This window comes from Talpa europaea, assembly GCF_964194135.1.
Source record: "Talpa europaea genome assembly, chromosome: 14".
Classification (NCBI taxonomy): Eukaryota; Metazoa; Chordata; class Mammalia; order Eulipotyphla; family Talpidae; genus Talpa; species Talpa europaea.
Window position 1 is genome coordinate 3604662 of NC_140082.1, and position 16918 is coordinate 3621579.

Below are 16918 nucleotides of genomic sequence, written 5' to 3' on the forward strand. Positions count from 1 at the left end.
ATGTTGTAGCTCAAGTCCAAAGCCAGTCTACTGGCAGAATTCCTTCTTATTGGAGGGAGGTCAGTCTTTGTCTTATTAAGGTCTTCAACTGATTGGAAGAGGCCCGCCCATATTATAAAGGGCAATCTGCTTTCTGCAAAGTCCACCAATTTAAAGGTTAATCTCACCCAAAAAACACCCTTTCAGGAACATCCAGAATAATTTTTGACAAAATATCTGGCCACAGTGGCCCAGCCAACTTGAGGCATAAAACTGACCCTCCCACAATTTTAGCTACAAAATAGTGCTGCTGTGGGCATATATGTATGAATATGTTTGAGTCCTGTTTTCAATTCTTTTGAGAAAAAAACCTAGGAGTAGGATAGATCATAGAGCAACTCTGTGTTTAACTTTTTGAGGAACTACCAAACTTTTCCATATTAGATTCCTACCAGCAATGTGAATGAGTATATATAATTCTTTTAACTTAAAAAATTAGGATTATGCTACAGAAATTCAAGTCCACTGTGTGTGTGGGGGGGGTTCACTTATAATATATCTTGGACATCTTTCTGGGTCAATACCTATAACTCATTCTCATTCTACATGGATGGCAGAGATGCTTAGAACAGGGCTGGCCCAAAGGGAGTGTTATATTAGTGCAAATAATTATTCTTTTTAATAAATACATAGTATCTTATTGAACAGGGTCACTATAATTTATCTCTTTCTCCATGGGTAAAAATTTAAGTTGCTTTCAATTTTATTTAACTTTTTATTAAGGAAAATAAATACAAGCAGAGAGACCAGGACAATGAATGTCCATGTTTCTTTTAATTTTTTAAAGATTTATTATTATTTATTTAGGCATACAAGAACTGGGGTGTAGGCCAGAGGTGTGGGGGTGTGAGAGGATTCATCACAGACAGAGTGGGGAGCAGAACTGAAATACACTGCTGAAATACACTACTGAAATACACTACTGAAATACTACTGAAATACTACTACTACTGAAATAGTACTACTACTGAAATAATACTACTACTGAAATACTACTGAAATACACTACTGAAATACAGAACTGAAATACACTACTGAAATACACTGCTGAAGGGAGTAGCGGGGAAACAGACAGGAGAGGTCTACCGTGCCATGTGGTTCAGCTCTCTGGCCAGGGATCGAACTCATGCTGCAGTGGCTGGCAATAGCTTGATAGCTTGATAGCAAGAGAGACTTAATAGCAGGGGACTTGATAGCAAGGGAGGACCCTGAACTTTCATGTTTCTATACCCAGCTACCACTATGAAAGAGTCTCCCCTTTTCTATTTCTGGTTTCCTCTGCTATTGGAATATTTTTAAACACATTACATGAAATGATTATATAATTTGATCTATTTCAGTATTTATTTCTAAAAGATAAGGGCTCTTTCTTTAAACATAATCAGCACACCATTATGACAACTAAGAAATTAAGTGACAATTCTAAATTCTCTAACATTCTTAATTAGTCTATCAGTGTTCAGATTGTCTCAAATATCTCCTACATGTTAACAGTGAGTGGTATTTGTGCCACAGTACACACAGTTGGTTAATTTATCTCTTAGATATCTTTAAATCTATAATCCCTTGCTCTCTCTCTCTTTTTTAAAATACTCTATATGTTAAAAAAAAAAAGAAAGAAAAAAATTGCAAATTTTAAGGCTCATTTTGAAATGGCAAGCGACTTCCTTGTCAGATTTGGTGTCGGGCCAGGGGAACCCCCAGGCACCAACCCCCCGTGGTTTATGAAGCAGAATCTCTGGACCCCCAGCTTTCTCCTGAGTTGCAGTACTACTGAGCAGAAATGAAGAAAATGTGCTAAGTCATTTAAACCTTAAATTTAGTCAGTAATTCCTCTTGCTTTCCAGAGAGGGCAGCTGGAAATAATTGGGCAACAAGAGGAACTCCAGGTTTCAAATGCATCATTGAAAAGAACCGTGGTGGGTTGAATGATGCTCTTCTCTCCATCTCCACCCCCACCCAAAAAGATATGTCCATACCTGCACTCCTGAGAACTGTGACTATGACCTAATCTGGAAAAAGTGTCTTTGCAGGAGTAGCTAAGGTGAGGATCCTGGGATGAGGTGGACCATAATCCCAAAGACATGTCCTTTGAGGAGCTGTACGAAGGAAACCATGTGACCAGAGAGGCGGAGATTGGAGTGATGTGGCCATAAGCCAAGGACAGCAGAGGAGTCAAGGAACAAACTCTTCCATAGGGCCTGTGAAGTAACTGCAAGCCTCTTGAAATCTTTATTTAATTGCAAACATCAAGTGCCCAGAACTGTGTTGCTTTAAGCCACCAAGTTTGCAGTCATTTGTTACAGCAGCCACAGGAAGCTTTTACAGTCACATACTCAGGCCCCTGACTGGGGAGGTATTTTGGGGAAACACAGTCCCTGGAGCCTGCCCGTGAGACAATAAGACATATGTATTTTGGGCTCTGCTCCTGGTTCCTGGCACAGCGCTCCTGAATTCCTTGGAATTTCCTGGAGAGTCCTTTGCTTTACTGAGGTGGCTCTGGGTGGACTCCTGGTTGGGGGCTCGTCACCAGAAAGCCCAAACCATGATTAGAAGTTTGGAATTTTCACTCCCGCTCCACCCCCGACCGCTAGGGAGGAAGTGGAGTTATGTCATGTCTATGTGATAAAACCAAAATAAAAATCCCAATAGTATAGGTTTGGGGATCTTCTGGGTTAGTGGACACAACCATAAACCAGAAATGTGGTACACCCCAACTCCCTGGGGACAGAAGCTTCCGCACTTGGGAGCCTCTGTTACATAATACACTGGGAAACATCGGTCAGTGTTTCCCTGAGTTCTGTCAGCTGTTCTAGCATATGATCGAACCCAAGGAGGGATTCGTGGGAATCTCGAGTTGAAGCCAAGTGGATATTAGAGTGGGAGGGTGACCTGGGGAACTACCACGTGCAACTGGCAAGTATGGGGGGACAGTCTCATGCAACTGAAGCTTTAACCATGGGGTTGCTCTAACTCCAGGTAGAGTGTCAGGGTCGAGTGGAATGGTAGCACGCCAGTGGTGGCAGAGACTTGCTTGGTGTGGGGGAAAGTCCCCCGCAGTTGGTGTTATGCTGTGAGTGTGGCATTCGTAGGAAAGCAAGGGAGGAGAAGTGTGTCTTCCCAACATACCACACAGACACACAGTTCCTCCTCCTGCCACCTCCAAGGCGGCCCCCGCAGGAATGTCCACTTCCTGCCCTTGTCACAAAAAAAGTGAAATGTTATCTCACCAAGCATCAGCGAAGGTGGCATGTCTGGGCCCAAGAGCCTCAAGCTCACACCAGATGAGCTCGGCAGGTGTGTTCACAAGTTCTTTCAACCTGCTTTTCCTGCTCAGCAGCCAGGGAACAAGAGCACTGCCCAAGTCTGGAATCGCTGGCTCGCTAGTTCGTCCCCTAATTCATTCACTAATTCAAGACATACTTGCTGAGTGTCCCCTGGGTGCCAGACGCTGGGCTACTTTCTGGGCTTGCAAAACTGAATCAGACCCAGCACCTGTGTTCACGGAGACTGGGGTTGAGGGGAAACCTGCAAGTAGACCATTGCCATGCTGTGTGGTGAGGGTGTGGATGGAGATGGCACAGAGGAGAAGATGGCACAGACTGGAGGGGAGACTCACAGGAGGCTGGAGGGTTGGGGAAGTGGTGTCTCCTGGTTTCCTACACGGTAGCCACAAACTGCATGTGGCAGTTAATCAAATTTAATTAAAATTAAATCATATCAAAAACTCAATTCTCACTGGCCCCACCCTAAGTGCCCAGTAGCTACCTGTTTATTCTGGAGCATTTCCATTATTGTTGAAGGTTGTATTGGAAGAGGTCGATCCAGCCCGAGGCCCATGAAAGATGAGTTTCTGGGACTAGCGGGGAAGGAAGTGTGTCCCCAGCTTTTCTAAAAGACACCCTTTGTAGACTCAATGCAGTTTTGGCTCATGGTGGAGGTGACAAGGCCACTTCCTGTGGTGTTTTGTCAGCCATCTTGGATTCCCTGCTAGGATGATAGGAAGCCATGGAAACACTCAACCAGGTGAGTAACAACTTTGAATTTGAGTTTTGGAGAATGGGTTGAAGGAGAAACAAGATAGGAGGCAGGAGGACCAATCAGAAGGTTGTTGAATTCCTCTAGAACCTTGGACTAGAGTAGTGGTAGCCATGTAGGTGGAAAGGATCTAGGGCATATGATCAAGAAATTGGGGATCATGATGAGTGAGGAAGAAGAGGGAACCGACTTCATGGCTTGAGTTAGCTGGTGGACAGTACTAACATTTCCCCTAGTCTGACTGGAATCTGAGAGGACGAGAAACTTTATTTTGAAGTTTTGGTACTTCATTTATTGGAAAGGTCTCATTCCCCCTACAGCTCACCACGGAACCTTCTCAAAAGAGAAAACATGGGTGCTGAGCCTGTGGAATTCTCAGGGCAACTGCAGGTAGTGTTGTGGCTCCAGCATAGGCAAGAGAAAGGGGGAGGTTTACTTCCCTTCTCTCTTTTTCTCTCCTAATTCTTTACAAAGCTACTCACTCAAAATGGCTCCCCTGCAGATTCAGCCGCGTTCATTGTGGCCAGTTTTATTCTTTATAGTTTGGTGATATAGATTCTAAATTTCAATTCTTTACATATCCACTCCAACTTCCCTTCCTCCATGGTCCTCACTCAGTCTGTTCCTTCTATTTATGCCCCTAGAAATTTTATTAACTTCCCCTCACAAAACTCATTCACAAAACTTCAAGAGATAAATTAGTTTTTATCCCCAAATACACATTAAAATAATGTTACAGCTATAGAGTCAAAATACACGTGCATATGATTCTGTGCCACCTAAAATAGTCGCACATATCACCTTTTGGGAAATATTGCTTAAAACTGCTTATTCTAGCAGCTTTTATTGTTATCTATGTACTCATTGTATTTTTCCTACAAATGCTGAACTGCAACAGCAGATAAGAGCCTCCTCATTTTGGGGGTCCATGAGCATCTGGCCAAAACACCTCAGAGGTTCATTTAATAAATATTTGTAAATCAATAAGTCCTCCATTTTACACCAGGCACTGTAATTAGTACCTAAGAGTAAGAATAAGATCAGTAATAAAATTTTGTTTAAGGTTATTATGACTTTTATTTGTTGAGCAGTTTTTGCTTCACAGAAAAATTGATTGGCAGGTGTAGAGATTTCCCAACCACGCCCTGCCCCTCACTCACATGGCCTCCCTCTTAACAATCATAGACTTTCAGAGAAAGAGGAAACTATTTTTTTCTTCCTCAACCTTTCAGCTAAGTCAGAGAGCGAGGAAGGTGATATGACAAGACTTTCTGTAAAAGGGATGCACCGATATTTACAAGAAAGAATTTAGAGAGTGTCTGCTACCAAAGAATGAAGACTATGTCTGTTTGTTGAAAAAATCCAACCTGACTATTTCAAGGTATTCAGAGTTACAGAGTTACCCATCCAGACTGCTCTTAGGGTGTTGCACCTACAATAGTTAACACCTTCTCACAGACTCTCTGGGAACAAAGGTCCACAGAGAAAATGGCTGCTATAAGCTCTCAGGAAAAGCAGGAGTTAATCTCCCAGATCCTTGTTCTCTGCCCTTCCTGCCAAGAACATGGACTTTATCTCCAAGGACCTCTGGGATTAGAGGGGGAGCTAAATGTGGATGTTTGATGAACACATTTATTAGACATTATGAGACCAACATGTAAGTATGAGGCCAGTAAGTTATGAGACCAACAAGTAATTTTATTACTGGGAGGAAGTGACAGGAAAGGAAGTTTGGGAACCATCTGGGAAGGACTTTGTATGCCAGTCCAAAGAATGGAATCTTTAACCTAGAGCAGAGGTGACAAACTCAAAATCCCACAGAGACCAGGCATGTAAATGAGTGAAGCTGGCCAGGTAATAGGGAGTGGTAAGGACTGTGGCAAAATGGAGATACCTTGCCTTGTATAAAAGGGGTGGCTACTATCATCTCCAGATGAGTGTTACCATCTGGGATTGTGGACCCAGTGTGGTCAGATCTGCCAGTTTTCCAAGAGAGGCTAGAAATTCAGGTGTTTTTGTTTTTTGTTTTTTGTGTTTTTTTAAATAGGAGAGTCCCAGGTTTTTTAAACACTGGTGTTTGAGCAAGCTCTGACCCACAGGCCATACAGTCTATCACGGTGACAGGTTAAAGGCAGCTAAAAAGGGTGGTAAGTCAAAAAAGGGATAGGACCGGGCCTCCCCGGTGGTGCAGCGGTTGAGCGCTGGGTTGTGAAGCTGCCCGCAGCCTCTGCAGTGCCGGTTCGATCCCCGGCTGCTCCCCGGCCACTGGAGGAGGGTCCCACATGGCGCGCAGACCTCTCCTGCCATGCCCGCTGCTCCCCCTAGCAGTGTACTTCCGTCCTTCTGCCTGCTCTGCTCCCCGCTCTGGCTCTGGCGAATTCTCTCACCCTCCCGCGGTTCTGACTGTACCCAGTGCTTGTATAAATAAATAAATAAATGAAAATCTTATCTGTGCTTCAGAGCACACGCATCGCAGTGGGAAGGAATTATAAGAAATAGATCAGGGGAAAGGCGGCCAGTCAGAAAACTCAACAGTGTCAGCCGGTGGGGGGTGGCAGTGCCCTCACCAGAGAGTGTGGGGTGGGGGGCAGTGGGGAATGTTGTGGGCTGTTTTGGAGTCCGGGAGTCGGTGGGAAGAATCTCGCTTCAAGCAGCAGCTGGAAGAAGGCGTTCCTTCTCCTGCAGTCCCTCCCCTCACCCCTTACCTGAACTGGGAACTGAAAGCCACAGGGACAGATAATTCATCTCCAGAGCCGAAGGGTGGGAATGTCAGCAGAGACTTTGTCCTCACCTGAGGGGAGCAGCGGGCGGCAGGAGAGGTCTGCGCGCCTTGTGGGACCCTCCTCTGGTGGCCGGGGAGCAGCCGGGGATCGAACCTGCGCTGCAGAGGCTGCGGGCAGCTTCGCAACCTACCGTTCAACCGCTGAGCCACCGGGGAAGCCCAGCAGTGCATTTCTGTAGACCTGCTTGTTCTGCTCCCCACTCTGTCTCTGGTGAATCCTCTCACCACCCCCCGACACCTCTGGCCTACACCCCAGTCTTGTATGCATAAATAAATAAAATAAATCTTTAAAAAAGTGTATATATACAAAAAGAAACAGACTCCTTGACCAACCGCCCCACCTCCATTTGTCTCCACCAATGGGCTCAACTTGTCCCTAAAATGAAAACTGTCATTGTATGTGTGTCTCCTGGTGTCTGGCTCTTTTGTGCAGCCTCTGGGCCGCTGAGTGCCAAATCCTCTTTTGCAAGTGCATGAGGCCCAGCTTCCCAGCAGTGGCAGGAGCTGGTGCCCAGAGAGCCCCCTTCATGGAGACAGACCCTGAGAAGTGGCTTCAGATCCATTTCGTGGGCCACTGGCTGGGCCACTGGTCACTTGGGCCCAGGGAAGGCGGCCACGCTCAGGAGGTCTGAGTGGGGGGAGGTGAGGCCGCTCCCTTCAAAGAAGGTTTCTGACCCAACAAGTGCCGTTCTGAGAACCTCTCCCCTCTGCAGCCCTTCTGGCATGTGAGCGCTGCATCTCAGGGTGCGGGCACAGGAAGCCAGGCTGAGAGGTTGCCGAGCCAAGCCTCCCCTCTGGCACCGCCTGACAGCGCCCCATGGGATGAGGGAGGGGACAGGGCAGTCAGGCAAAGGTTAGGGGAGGAAAGCAGAGGCAGAGGCCCAGAACGGCTCCAGGAAATGTTTGTATTTCTCCACCGGGAGGGAGGACAAACAAGCTTTTTTCCGTGCCTTCTGGGCGGCTTTGCCTGCTCTCAGCAGAGTGAGCCCGAGGAGAGAGAGGGAGGCTGAAAATAAAGAGCTCTCTGGGCCTGGACGCAAGGGCTCCCCTCCAGCTGCCTGGCCGGGCCTGCCAGCTGCTTCCAGAAAGCGCCCTTGCGTGAGATGCCGGGCGCCGCCGGGCCCGGCCGTGCTCTGTGCTCCAGCTCTCAGGGACCCCGGCAGCGCCCCGGCTCCAGAGAGGCGCCCTCCCCGGGCCTCTCCTTTCCTCACTGAAGCTGCCTTGGTCCATGCCCTGGCCGCACGGGGTGCCGAGGCCCGTGCCACCTGCCTCACGGGGTGAGGACAGCGAAGCAGCAGCTGCCCGCGCAGGCGGATTCAGATAAGCACCCTGTGTCCTGGGGCCCGGGCCGCCGGCCCCACACGTGTCTCTGAGCGCCATGAGCAATGGGTCCTGCTGCCTCATCGAGGGGGACCCCATCTCACAGGTGATGCCCCCGCTGCTGATCCTGGCCTTCGTGCTGGGCGCCGTGGGCAACGGCATCGCCCTGTGCGGCTTCTGCTTCCACATGAAGACCTGGAAGCCCAGCACCATCTACCTGTTCAACCTGGCCGTGGCCGACTTCCTCCTCATGGTCTGCCTGCCCTTCCGGACAGACTACTACCGCAGACACCGGCGCTGGGCCTTCGAGGACATCCCCTGCCGGGTGGCGCTCTTCATGCTGGCCATGAACAGGGCCGGGAGCATCGTCTTCCTGACGGTGGTGGCCGTGGACCGCTACTTCAAAGTGGTCCACCCCCACCACGTGCTGAACACCATCTCCAACCGCACGGCGGCCGGGATCGTGGGCGCCCTCTGGACCCTGGTCATCCTGGGGACGCTGTACCTGCTGACGGAGAACCACCTGTGCATTCAAGACCAGACCATCGCTTGCGAGAGCTTTATCATGGAGTCGGCCAATGGCTGGCATGACATCATGTTCCAGCTCGAGTTCTTCCTGCCCCTCGGCATCATCCTGTTCTGCTCTGTCAGGATGATCTGGAGTCTGAAGCAGCGGCAGCAGCTGGCCAGGCAGGCTCGGATGAAGAAGGCGACCCGGTTCATCATGGTGGTGGCGGTGGTGTTCATCACGTGCTACCTGCCCAGCGCGGCGGCCAGACTGTATTTCCTCTGGACGGTGCCCTCCAGCGCCTGTGACCCGTCGGTCCACGTCGCCCTCCACGTCACCCTCAGCTTCACCTACATGAACAGCATGTTGGACCCACTGGTGTATTACTTTTCCAGCCCCTCCTTCCCCAAGTTCTATACCAAGCTCAAAATCCGCAGTTTGAGGCCCAAGCGTCCGGAACGCGTGGGGACCCGGAAGCCCGAGGAGGTGCCCATCTCGACCCTCGGTGGCAAGGGCTGCATCGGTGCCGTCAGCAGCTTCCCAAGACCATCGGACCTGCAGTGGGATCTCCAGGGGTGCTGAACTGCGCCAGAATAAGCAAACTCAAATGCAAGGACGGACGGGTGCCGAGAGCACATTCCTGCTCAGGGCGGGGGGTGTTGTAGCCATCCTTCTTTTGGAACTTTGGAACTCAAATTCAAGTCACCGCACCATTTGGAAGGTTCCAGTTGAGAAGTGAGTCGGTTGTGTGAATATGATCTGATTACAATGATGGGGGCGGGGGGGCAACATGTGCGTTCGTGGTGTGACTGTGTGTTGGGGGATAGTCGGAAGAGCTCAGCTCCTGTCCTCTGATTTTAAACGGCTGAGTAAATAGGTAAGAGTGTTTAAACCCATCAGGTTCTCGCTCGCTCTCCGGGGGAGTTAGTGAGCTTGGTGACTTAGCAGGATTTCCTATTCCCTGACCTTAAATGGTTCCTTGGACTGGAAAATAGGAACTGGACCAGGTGGGTCCTTGTATTTCAGGCTGAGCCAGACTCTTGAGACTGGGATGTCTCAATCCTGATTTTCATCTTCACCGGAGGGCCCCTTGGTATCTTTCAGACTTGCCGGTAGCCCAAGCAAAAAAAGACAGCAAAACCATCTGCTCTGCCCTCTTAAATGCCACATTTTCTGCAGATTTTTGCGTTTCAAAGAGGGTGCTGAAGCGAATGGTTACCTGCCCTGATTTTCTGAGGGAGCTGAGTGCCTGGCTTTGGGGAAGTGCTGAGTCTGGCATCATTGCTTTGGCTGGCTTGTTATGTGACTTGCAATTATTCATTCATTCTTTTCCCAAGTATTTACTGCTTCCTCTTCTGCGCCAGGCACTGCATTGTGTCCCTTTAACCTGGAGGGTCCTGAGGCCACTCTGCATGACAGGGACATTGTTTTGGAGGGAGGGTAAGCAGAGGGGTTCATGACTTTCACTCTTTCAAGGGATATTTCTAGACCTGTTCTCTGCAAATGTCAGTGTTTTCCTCTGATTACAGGATTCTGTACAAACACCAAAGGGTGCAATGGGCAAATGTCCCTTATGCACGTGAGTTTCGCAAACATGTACCTGGAGTCCTCAAAACTGGGTGATCCTACAAAATGCCTGGCTGCTTCTGCCCTGGATTCAGGGAAAACTTCCAAACCAAGCTTAGTTCTGTTCTCTAGCCATAAAGTAACTGTTGGCTCCATTACTTACATTTTCTCAAACACCTGGGGTTTTCTCTGCCCTTCAAGATCTTTCCAGCTTTCAGTTCTTTGGCTTCCAAATACCCCCCAAGGCTGTCCTTAGTATTACTTTTCTCAGAAGCACTGCACAGCCTTGTGAGGAAAAGTATGAATGATACAAATTCAGACAGATTTAAGTTCAAGTCCCAGCTCCACGCTTGCTAGATCTGTGACCTGGATGCAGGTATTATTTTTGCCACTTTTAGCTTCAATTTCCTCACCTGTCAAACAGGAAACAATAATATTGACTTTGCAAGGTCATTGGGCAGATTGCAAAAAGGTCAGACCCTGGACATGCCGTTACGTCCCCAGCCTAGAAGAACAAGTGCGCGTACTCTGCTCCGTCTGTATTTGAACGATTGAATGCACACGGCATGTTCCATGCAGAATCCGGCAGGAGGTTGTCCATATTATGACTTTTTAATGTTAACACACTTTACATAAAAAGAAATAGAAATACAGAAGCAATTTCCCTTGGGGTTCAGAGACACTCCCCGCCCCGCCGTCTGCCCCACCAGTAGCTGCCCCGTTGCCACTAACTGAATTCCTGCTGCAGGGAGAGGGGAGAGCGTGATTCTTATCCACCTCACGCTTCTGCTTTTAATTTTAGTCTTAGTTATAATTATTTCCCAGGCTGCTCCTTGTTGCTTCAGCTTAATAAAAATGGGTTCCGAAGCAAGTTCCTCGCGTGAGCCTCTGTGAGAAGCCTCGGGAGACTTTACTTTCCGAGGATGAAAGCCTAAAAAAATCCAGAGCTCGTGGTGGGCATGTGGGCAGAGCTTTTCACTTAAAGAGCAAGGACAAACTGAAAGAAAGAAAGAAAAGTCAAACAAAAACCCCAAAACCAGTCTGGACTCTCATTTTGCTTCCCTTTCTTAAAGTCCTACAATGTGAAAAAATATATTCTACCAAGAAGCTTCAGAAATTGTAAGGGAAAGGACTAGAACTTTGTTGACAAAGCTTTGTTTAAACTCTCTGGAACAGGAAACCATAATCAATTTAAAAGGAAATGTTTTCTCTTCTTACATAGACTTTCAGGAAAAACCTCGTAAAAGCTGGAAGGGATACGAAACCTTATGTTCTATAGGAATTGTGTGGGGAAGACAAGGGCGACAATTATTGATGCTGTCAGTGTAAATGTAAGGTCTGGTCTATGCTTGGAATAGGTTTCCCCAACCTTTAATAAACCTGAAATGGTCAAGGGGTTCTGCAGTCACAGAATGCAGGGGCTGCGTGGAAGGGATTAGACTCCAGGGCACAAGGGGTTAAGCCAGAACTTAGAGGTTCATCAGCGAGGTGGGAACTTGGCCAGATAGTTACTCAGGATCTCAACTTGGCTTGTCTTCTGGATCTTCTAATCCACAGAGCTGTCCAGTCTCACTCAAGCCCCCACCTCGCAGCGAGCGCATACATGACATTTCAGGACCAGCTACATAATTTGCAGGGCCCAAAGCAACGTCCCTGGTTCAAAAATTACTAGGAATTTCAAGATGACAACAGCAGAGCATTAACCTTGACACAGGCCTTTCTGGACTCATCCACTCACCTGGGGGTCTACATTTTATTTGTGGATATAAACAGGTTGTATAGCTTTATATCTTGATCTCTCCATAGAAACATATAAGGTTGCTTTATACATCTATATCATTGATGTCAGCTATATCTTAATATTTACTTGTGCACTTTTGTAATTCTATAAATAGAGATAAGGGCCTCCCCTGGTGGCGCAGCGGTTGAGCCCTGGGCTGCGAAGCTGCCCGCAGCCTCTGCAGCGCAGGTTTGATCCCCGGCCGCCAGCGAGGGTCCCACATGGCGCGCAGACCTCTCCTGCCGCGCCCGCTGCTCCTCTCAGCAGTGTATTTCTTCGTCAGTCTGCCTGTTCTGTTCCCCGCTCTGGCTCTGGTGAATTCTCTCACCCTCCTGAGCTTCTGACTGTACCCAGTGCTTGTATAAATAAATAAATAAATCTTAAAAAAAAAAAAAAATGGAGATAGGGAGCTAGAGCTAGAGACACAGCCGAGATGGGACAGAGTAAAGAGAGACACTCATCTGTGGACTGATCACTCATCACCGGGACCCGGTGATGACACGACGGGAGTGTAGATTTCCTTGGACATGTTCATTCATTCATTTCCTTTTACAAGGAACGTTCATTAAGCACCAGACACAGTCGAAACACAAATGAGCACAGCCTCTGGGGGTCAACTGTAGAAGTCAAATTAAAAAATGAAATGACAATTCAGGGTCCCTGAGGGGCAAGTGGCCAACAGGGGATTTCGCAGGAGAATCCTGGGGCCCCTCATCCTGGCTTAGGGGGTAGGGGAGGCCTTGTCAGAGGAAATGACTCCTGGTCCCACCCTGAAGGATGGATGGGAGGCACCCAGGTGAGTCAGTGGGGAAAGGCATCCAGGTAGGAGAGGAGAGAGGCAAGAAAGAGCCAATTGTTTGGGAATGGCAGCAGAATGAGTGGGACATGAAGGGAAAGTCCAGGCTGGGGCCAGGACAACCGCGTGCGAGGTGATGTGATGAGTCCTCCGGGATGCTCACAGCCCCTTAAGACAGAAGGTTCCTCCACAGTCTTTCGGTTTTCCCCTTTTAAAAAAAAATAATTGATTTTCCTTATTTACAGAAGGTAAAGCGTTCTTGTTCAAAAATGAAAGACTGCTCAAACACAAAAAGTCAACGTCTTCCTTTCACTCTCTCTGTAGTTCATGCTCGCTGTATCTTTATCTCTATTCACGCTTGAGGGCTCTGCGGGGTGTAGACACATGGGGACACAGATAACGGGGTCTTTTGTTTTGCTAAAGCAGGATTATGTGGGCAAATCACACACACACACACACACACACACACGTATGCTTTTGCCAAGTCTTGTCACGAATAGCTTCCCCATCAGAACAGAGGTCAAGCTCACTGTTCTTAACTCTGTTTCTGGGATGCAGGCACCTGTGGCTGACCGAGCCGACGGCCTCTGCAGGGCTGTTTGCTTCCAGTTCTCCTCCGGGGCCACCACGCATGGGGACTATCCTGATGCTCTGTCCCTGGACTCAGGGGCAGGGTGTATGCAAAGAGATCCTTAGATGTGGAAGAACATGCTTGGGGGCGGCGTTGTGCACAGGGGCTGGGAGCTTAACCCCCCAGTGAGTCGGGGTGGGGGTTCAAGTCCCATCTCCTTTACTTACCAGCTGGGGGACCTCAGGCAAGTTCCACAACCGCTCCCAGCCTGACTTTCCTTGTCCGTAAAATGGGAAAACAAGGGCCTGCCTGGGGCATCAGTGGGAGGACTAAATGGTGCCTGGAGCCCCTGGGGCAGCGCCCCCCAGGGGATCATCTGTTCCTGTGCGCCCATCTCCTGGTGTGCGCCCTCGGGGCCGCCGCGGTGGGGGCCGCCCGCTCGCCCAGCGCCGTGGGAGCTGCCTTCTGCTCCGACGCCACACGCAAAGCCTCTTCCACACTCCTGCCAACAGCAAGTTGCTCTTTTGCTTTTTTTGGTATGTTTCCCTCCCCTTCTTTTGTAAAAAAAAAAAAAAAGAAAAAAAAAGTCACTCCCCTAAAGGCATGGGGACCAATTTATCAACTTTTTGTGCTGTTGGTCGCTGGTGTTACGCCCAAGACGTTTTGTTTAAGTCAAGGTCAGGAAGACCCTCTTTCAGCTTGTCCTCTAAGAGAGCTTCTGGCCTAACGTTTGGATGGGTGAGACTGCCAAGCGTCTTCTTCTCTTTCCAGATGACTGACGTGGGCATTTTAGTTTGCCTGTAGCTTTTCACATTCAGCGCAACACCGTTTCAAACCAGAGGTGCCTCTCCCCTTTGCACTGTCCCTGCCGGTCACTCCCCAGGCCCCTCCCTGCCTCCCGATTTCCCCATTCTCCTAGCTCATTTCCTTCACGAGCCACCCCGCGGTCTCCTGTGCCCCCACGCGCGATGTCACCTATCACCTGCCCAGGCGAGTCTCCCCCAGGGTCCCCGGGGAACTCCCACCTGCCCGGGGACCCTCCCAGAGAGCACGGACCGGACCGGCTCTGCAGCCAGGATGGAGGTGATGTTCCGGCATTCCTGAGCCCGGGCAGCCAGAGGTCCCCTGTGCGCTTCAGAAGCCCTGAGTAGCCTTTAAAGAGTCCAGCTGACCCTCGGGAGGAACATGGCAAGTGGCCCGTTCAGACGCCAGTGAAGAGCCGTCGAGAGACTATGAGGAGAGTTCAGGAGTCCATGTCCTGCTTGAGCTGAGCTGTCACCTGAGACACTACAAATGAGACTCTACTGGCTAAAACCCGTCAGTCGGGCCTCCCCCGGGGGCCTAGAAGTTAAGTCTCAGGCTGTCACCCCTGTGGCCTGAGCTTCATCCCCGTCCAGGGAGCTACGCACAGGGCCCGGCAGACCTCTCCTAGCTCCCCGCTGCTCCCCTCAGCAGTTGCTCTCAGTATATCTTTCTATTCTGCTCCCTGCTCAGTCTCTGGTGAGTCCTCTCACCCCCTCCCCCAACACCTCTGGCCCGTACCCCAGTTCTTCTACATACACACACACACAAAAATTAAATTAAAAAATAAAAATAGAAATAGAAATAAAACCAGCCAATCCTCAGAACCATTAGAGAGAAAACAACTGTGGCTGTTTCAGCCCCTGATCTTGTGGCCGTTTGTTACTTAGCAATAGATAGCTGGAACAGAAATCGCAGCTCAGTTCAAAGACCAGAAATGGCGAATTATATAACTTCTCTAAGCCTCAGTTTTTTTGCTCTGTAAAATGGGGATGAGGACAGTAATAATATCACCACAGGGTTTATGTGAGAATTAAATGTGATCAGATGTGGAAATCTCTTAGCTGAATGCCTGACACATGGCAAGCTGTTGCTAAATGGCAGTTATTATTATTTTTTTAAAGATTTATTTATTTATGCATACAAGAACTGGGGTACAGGCCAGAGGTGTGGGGGTAGGAGGATTCACCAGAGACAGAGCGGGGAACAGAACAGGCAGACTGACTGAAATGCACTGCTGAGGGGAGCAGCGGGCAAGTCAGGAGAGGTCTGCTGCACCATGTGGGCTGATCCCTAGCCGGCCATTGAATTCGTGCTGCAGTGGCTGTGGTCAGCTTCATAGGTTGCGTCTCAACCTCTTGCGCCACCAGAAAGACCCCGATTCTTTTTTTTTTTGAGATTTATTTATTTATGCATACAAGAACTGGGGTGTAGTCCAGAGTGCGGGAAGGTGAACAGATTCACCAGAGACAGAGTGGAGAGCAGAACAGGCAGATCTACTGAAATACACTGCTGAGGGGAGCAGCAGGGAAACAGGGATCGAACTCATGCTACAGTGGCTGCTGATAGTTTCATAGTGCTGAGACTAACCCCTTGTGCCACCAGGGAGGCCCCCATTTTTTCTGACTCTTATTTAATAAAGGCTCGGATGATTAATTGATGAAAATCATCAACAAGTCCATGTTCATACAAGAAGGAACATGATATTCACGGGCAAACAGGATGGGAGGCAAATACTGATCATTTCACTAGAGCCTTACTACACCCACATACTGTGACCTCAATCCGGAGCAGATAGATGGAACAATCCCTTGATAAGAACTGAGTTGGGCCTCCCCTGTTGGCGCAGGCAGCCGAGCTCCACTCTGTGAAGCTGTCCTCAGCCTCTGCAGCGCCAGTTCGATCCTGGCCGACCGGCGAGGGTCCCACATAGCGCGGAAGACCTCTCCTGTCGCGCCCGCTGCTCCCCTCAGCAGTGTATTTTCATCAGTCTGCCTGTTCTGTTCCCCACTCTGTCTCTGTTGAATCCTCTCACTGTCCTGTGCATCTGGCCTGTACCCTGGTTCTTGTGTAAATGAATAAATAAATCTTAAAAAAAAAAAGAAAAGAACCGTGTTGAGGTGCAGTATAATGGTTAGGGACATACAGCTGGTGCCAGGTCCGAGGCCAAGCTCTGTCCTTATTAGCTGGGCAGGTTTGAACATATTTCCAACCTCCCTGAGCTTCACTTTCCTAATTTTGAAATCAGGTTCAGTCATTGTCCCTACCTCGTGGCGTGCAGTCACAGAAATACAAGAGGATGTAGCTAGGTCGCGAGCACGGGGTCCAGCCGTTGGGACAGCTGTGTCACGTTGTCATCATCCCCACCTTCACCTTCCCATGAGGGTGTAATCATCCATTCTGACTCATTCTCCTGAGCAGCTGAAAAACCCTCGGCTGTGCAACCCAAGAGATACGTTTCCTATTTCTGACTCAAAATAGCAACACAATTTGGAAACCTTGCTGCTGTAAGAATTCATGAGACCAAAACATGACAGTGTTTTATAGGGTCACACCCAATTACACTGAAAAGCAAACAGACCATCTATGACCTGCTGGGAGGCAGAGTTCAAAGTCCTCTTAGACTATGTGGCTCTAAGTTTAATTTTCCAAAAGAGGGGGCTTTAAAAATATCACACACTTGGGCCTCCCCGGTGGCGCAGAGGTTGAGCGCTGGG

The 16918-nt window shown here is 48.9% G+C and overlaps 1 protein-coding gene across 1 annotated transcript; it reads left to right on the forward strand.

The window, feature by feature from the left end:
- Window positions 1-8237: 8237 nt before the first annotated feature.
- HCAR1 (hydroxycarboxylic acid receptor 1) lies at window positions 8238-9269 on the forward strand (the record flags this gene model as incomplete). Its single annotated transcript, XM_084253173.1, has 1 exon — window positions 8238-9269. One exon carries the CDS (start codon window positions 8238-8240, stop codon window positions 9267-9269), a length of 1032 nt encoding a protein of 343 aa, XP_084109299.1.
- Window positions 9270-16918: the final 7649 nt, after the last annotated feature.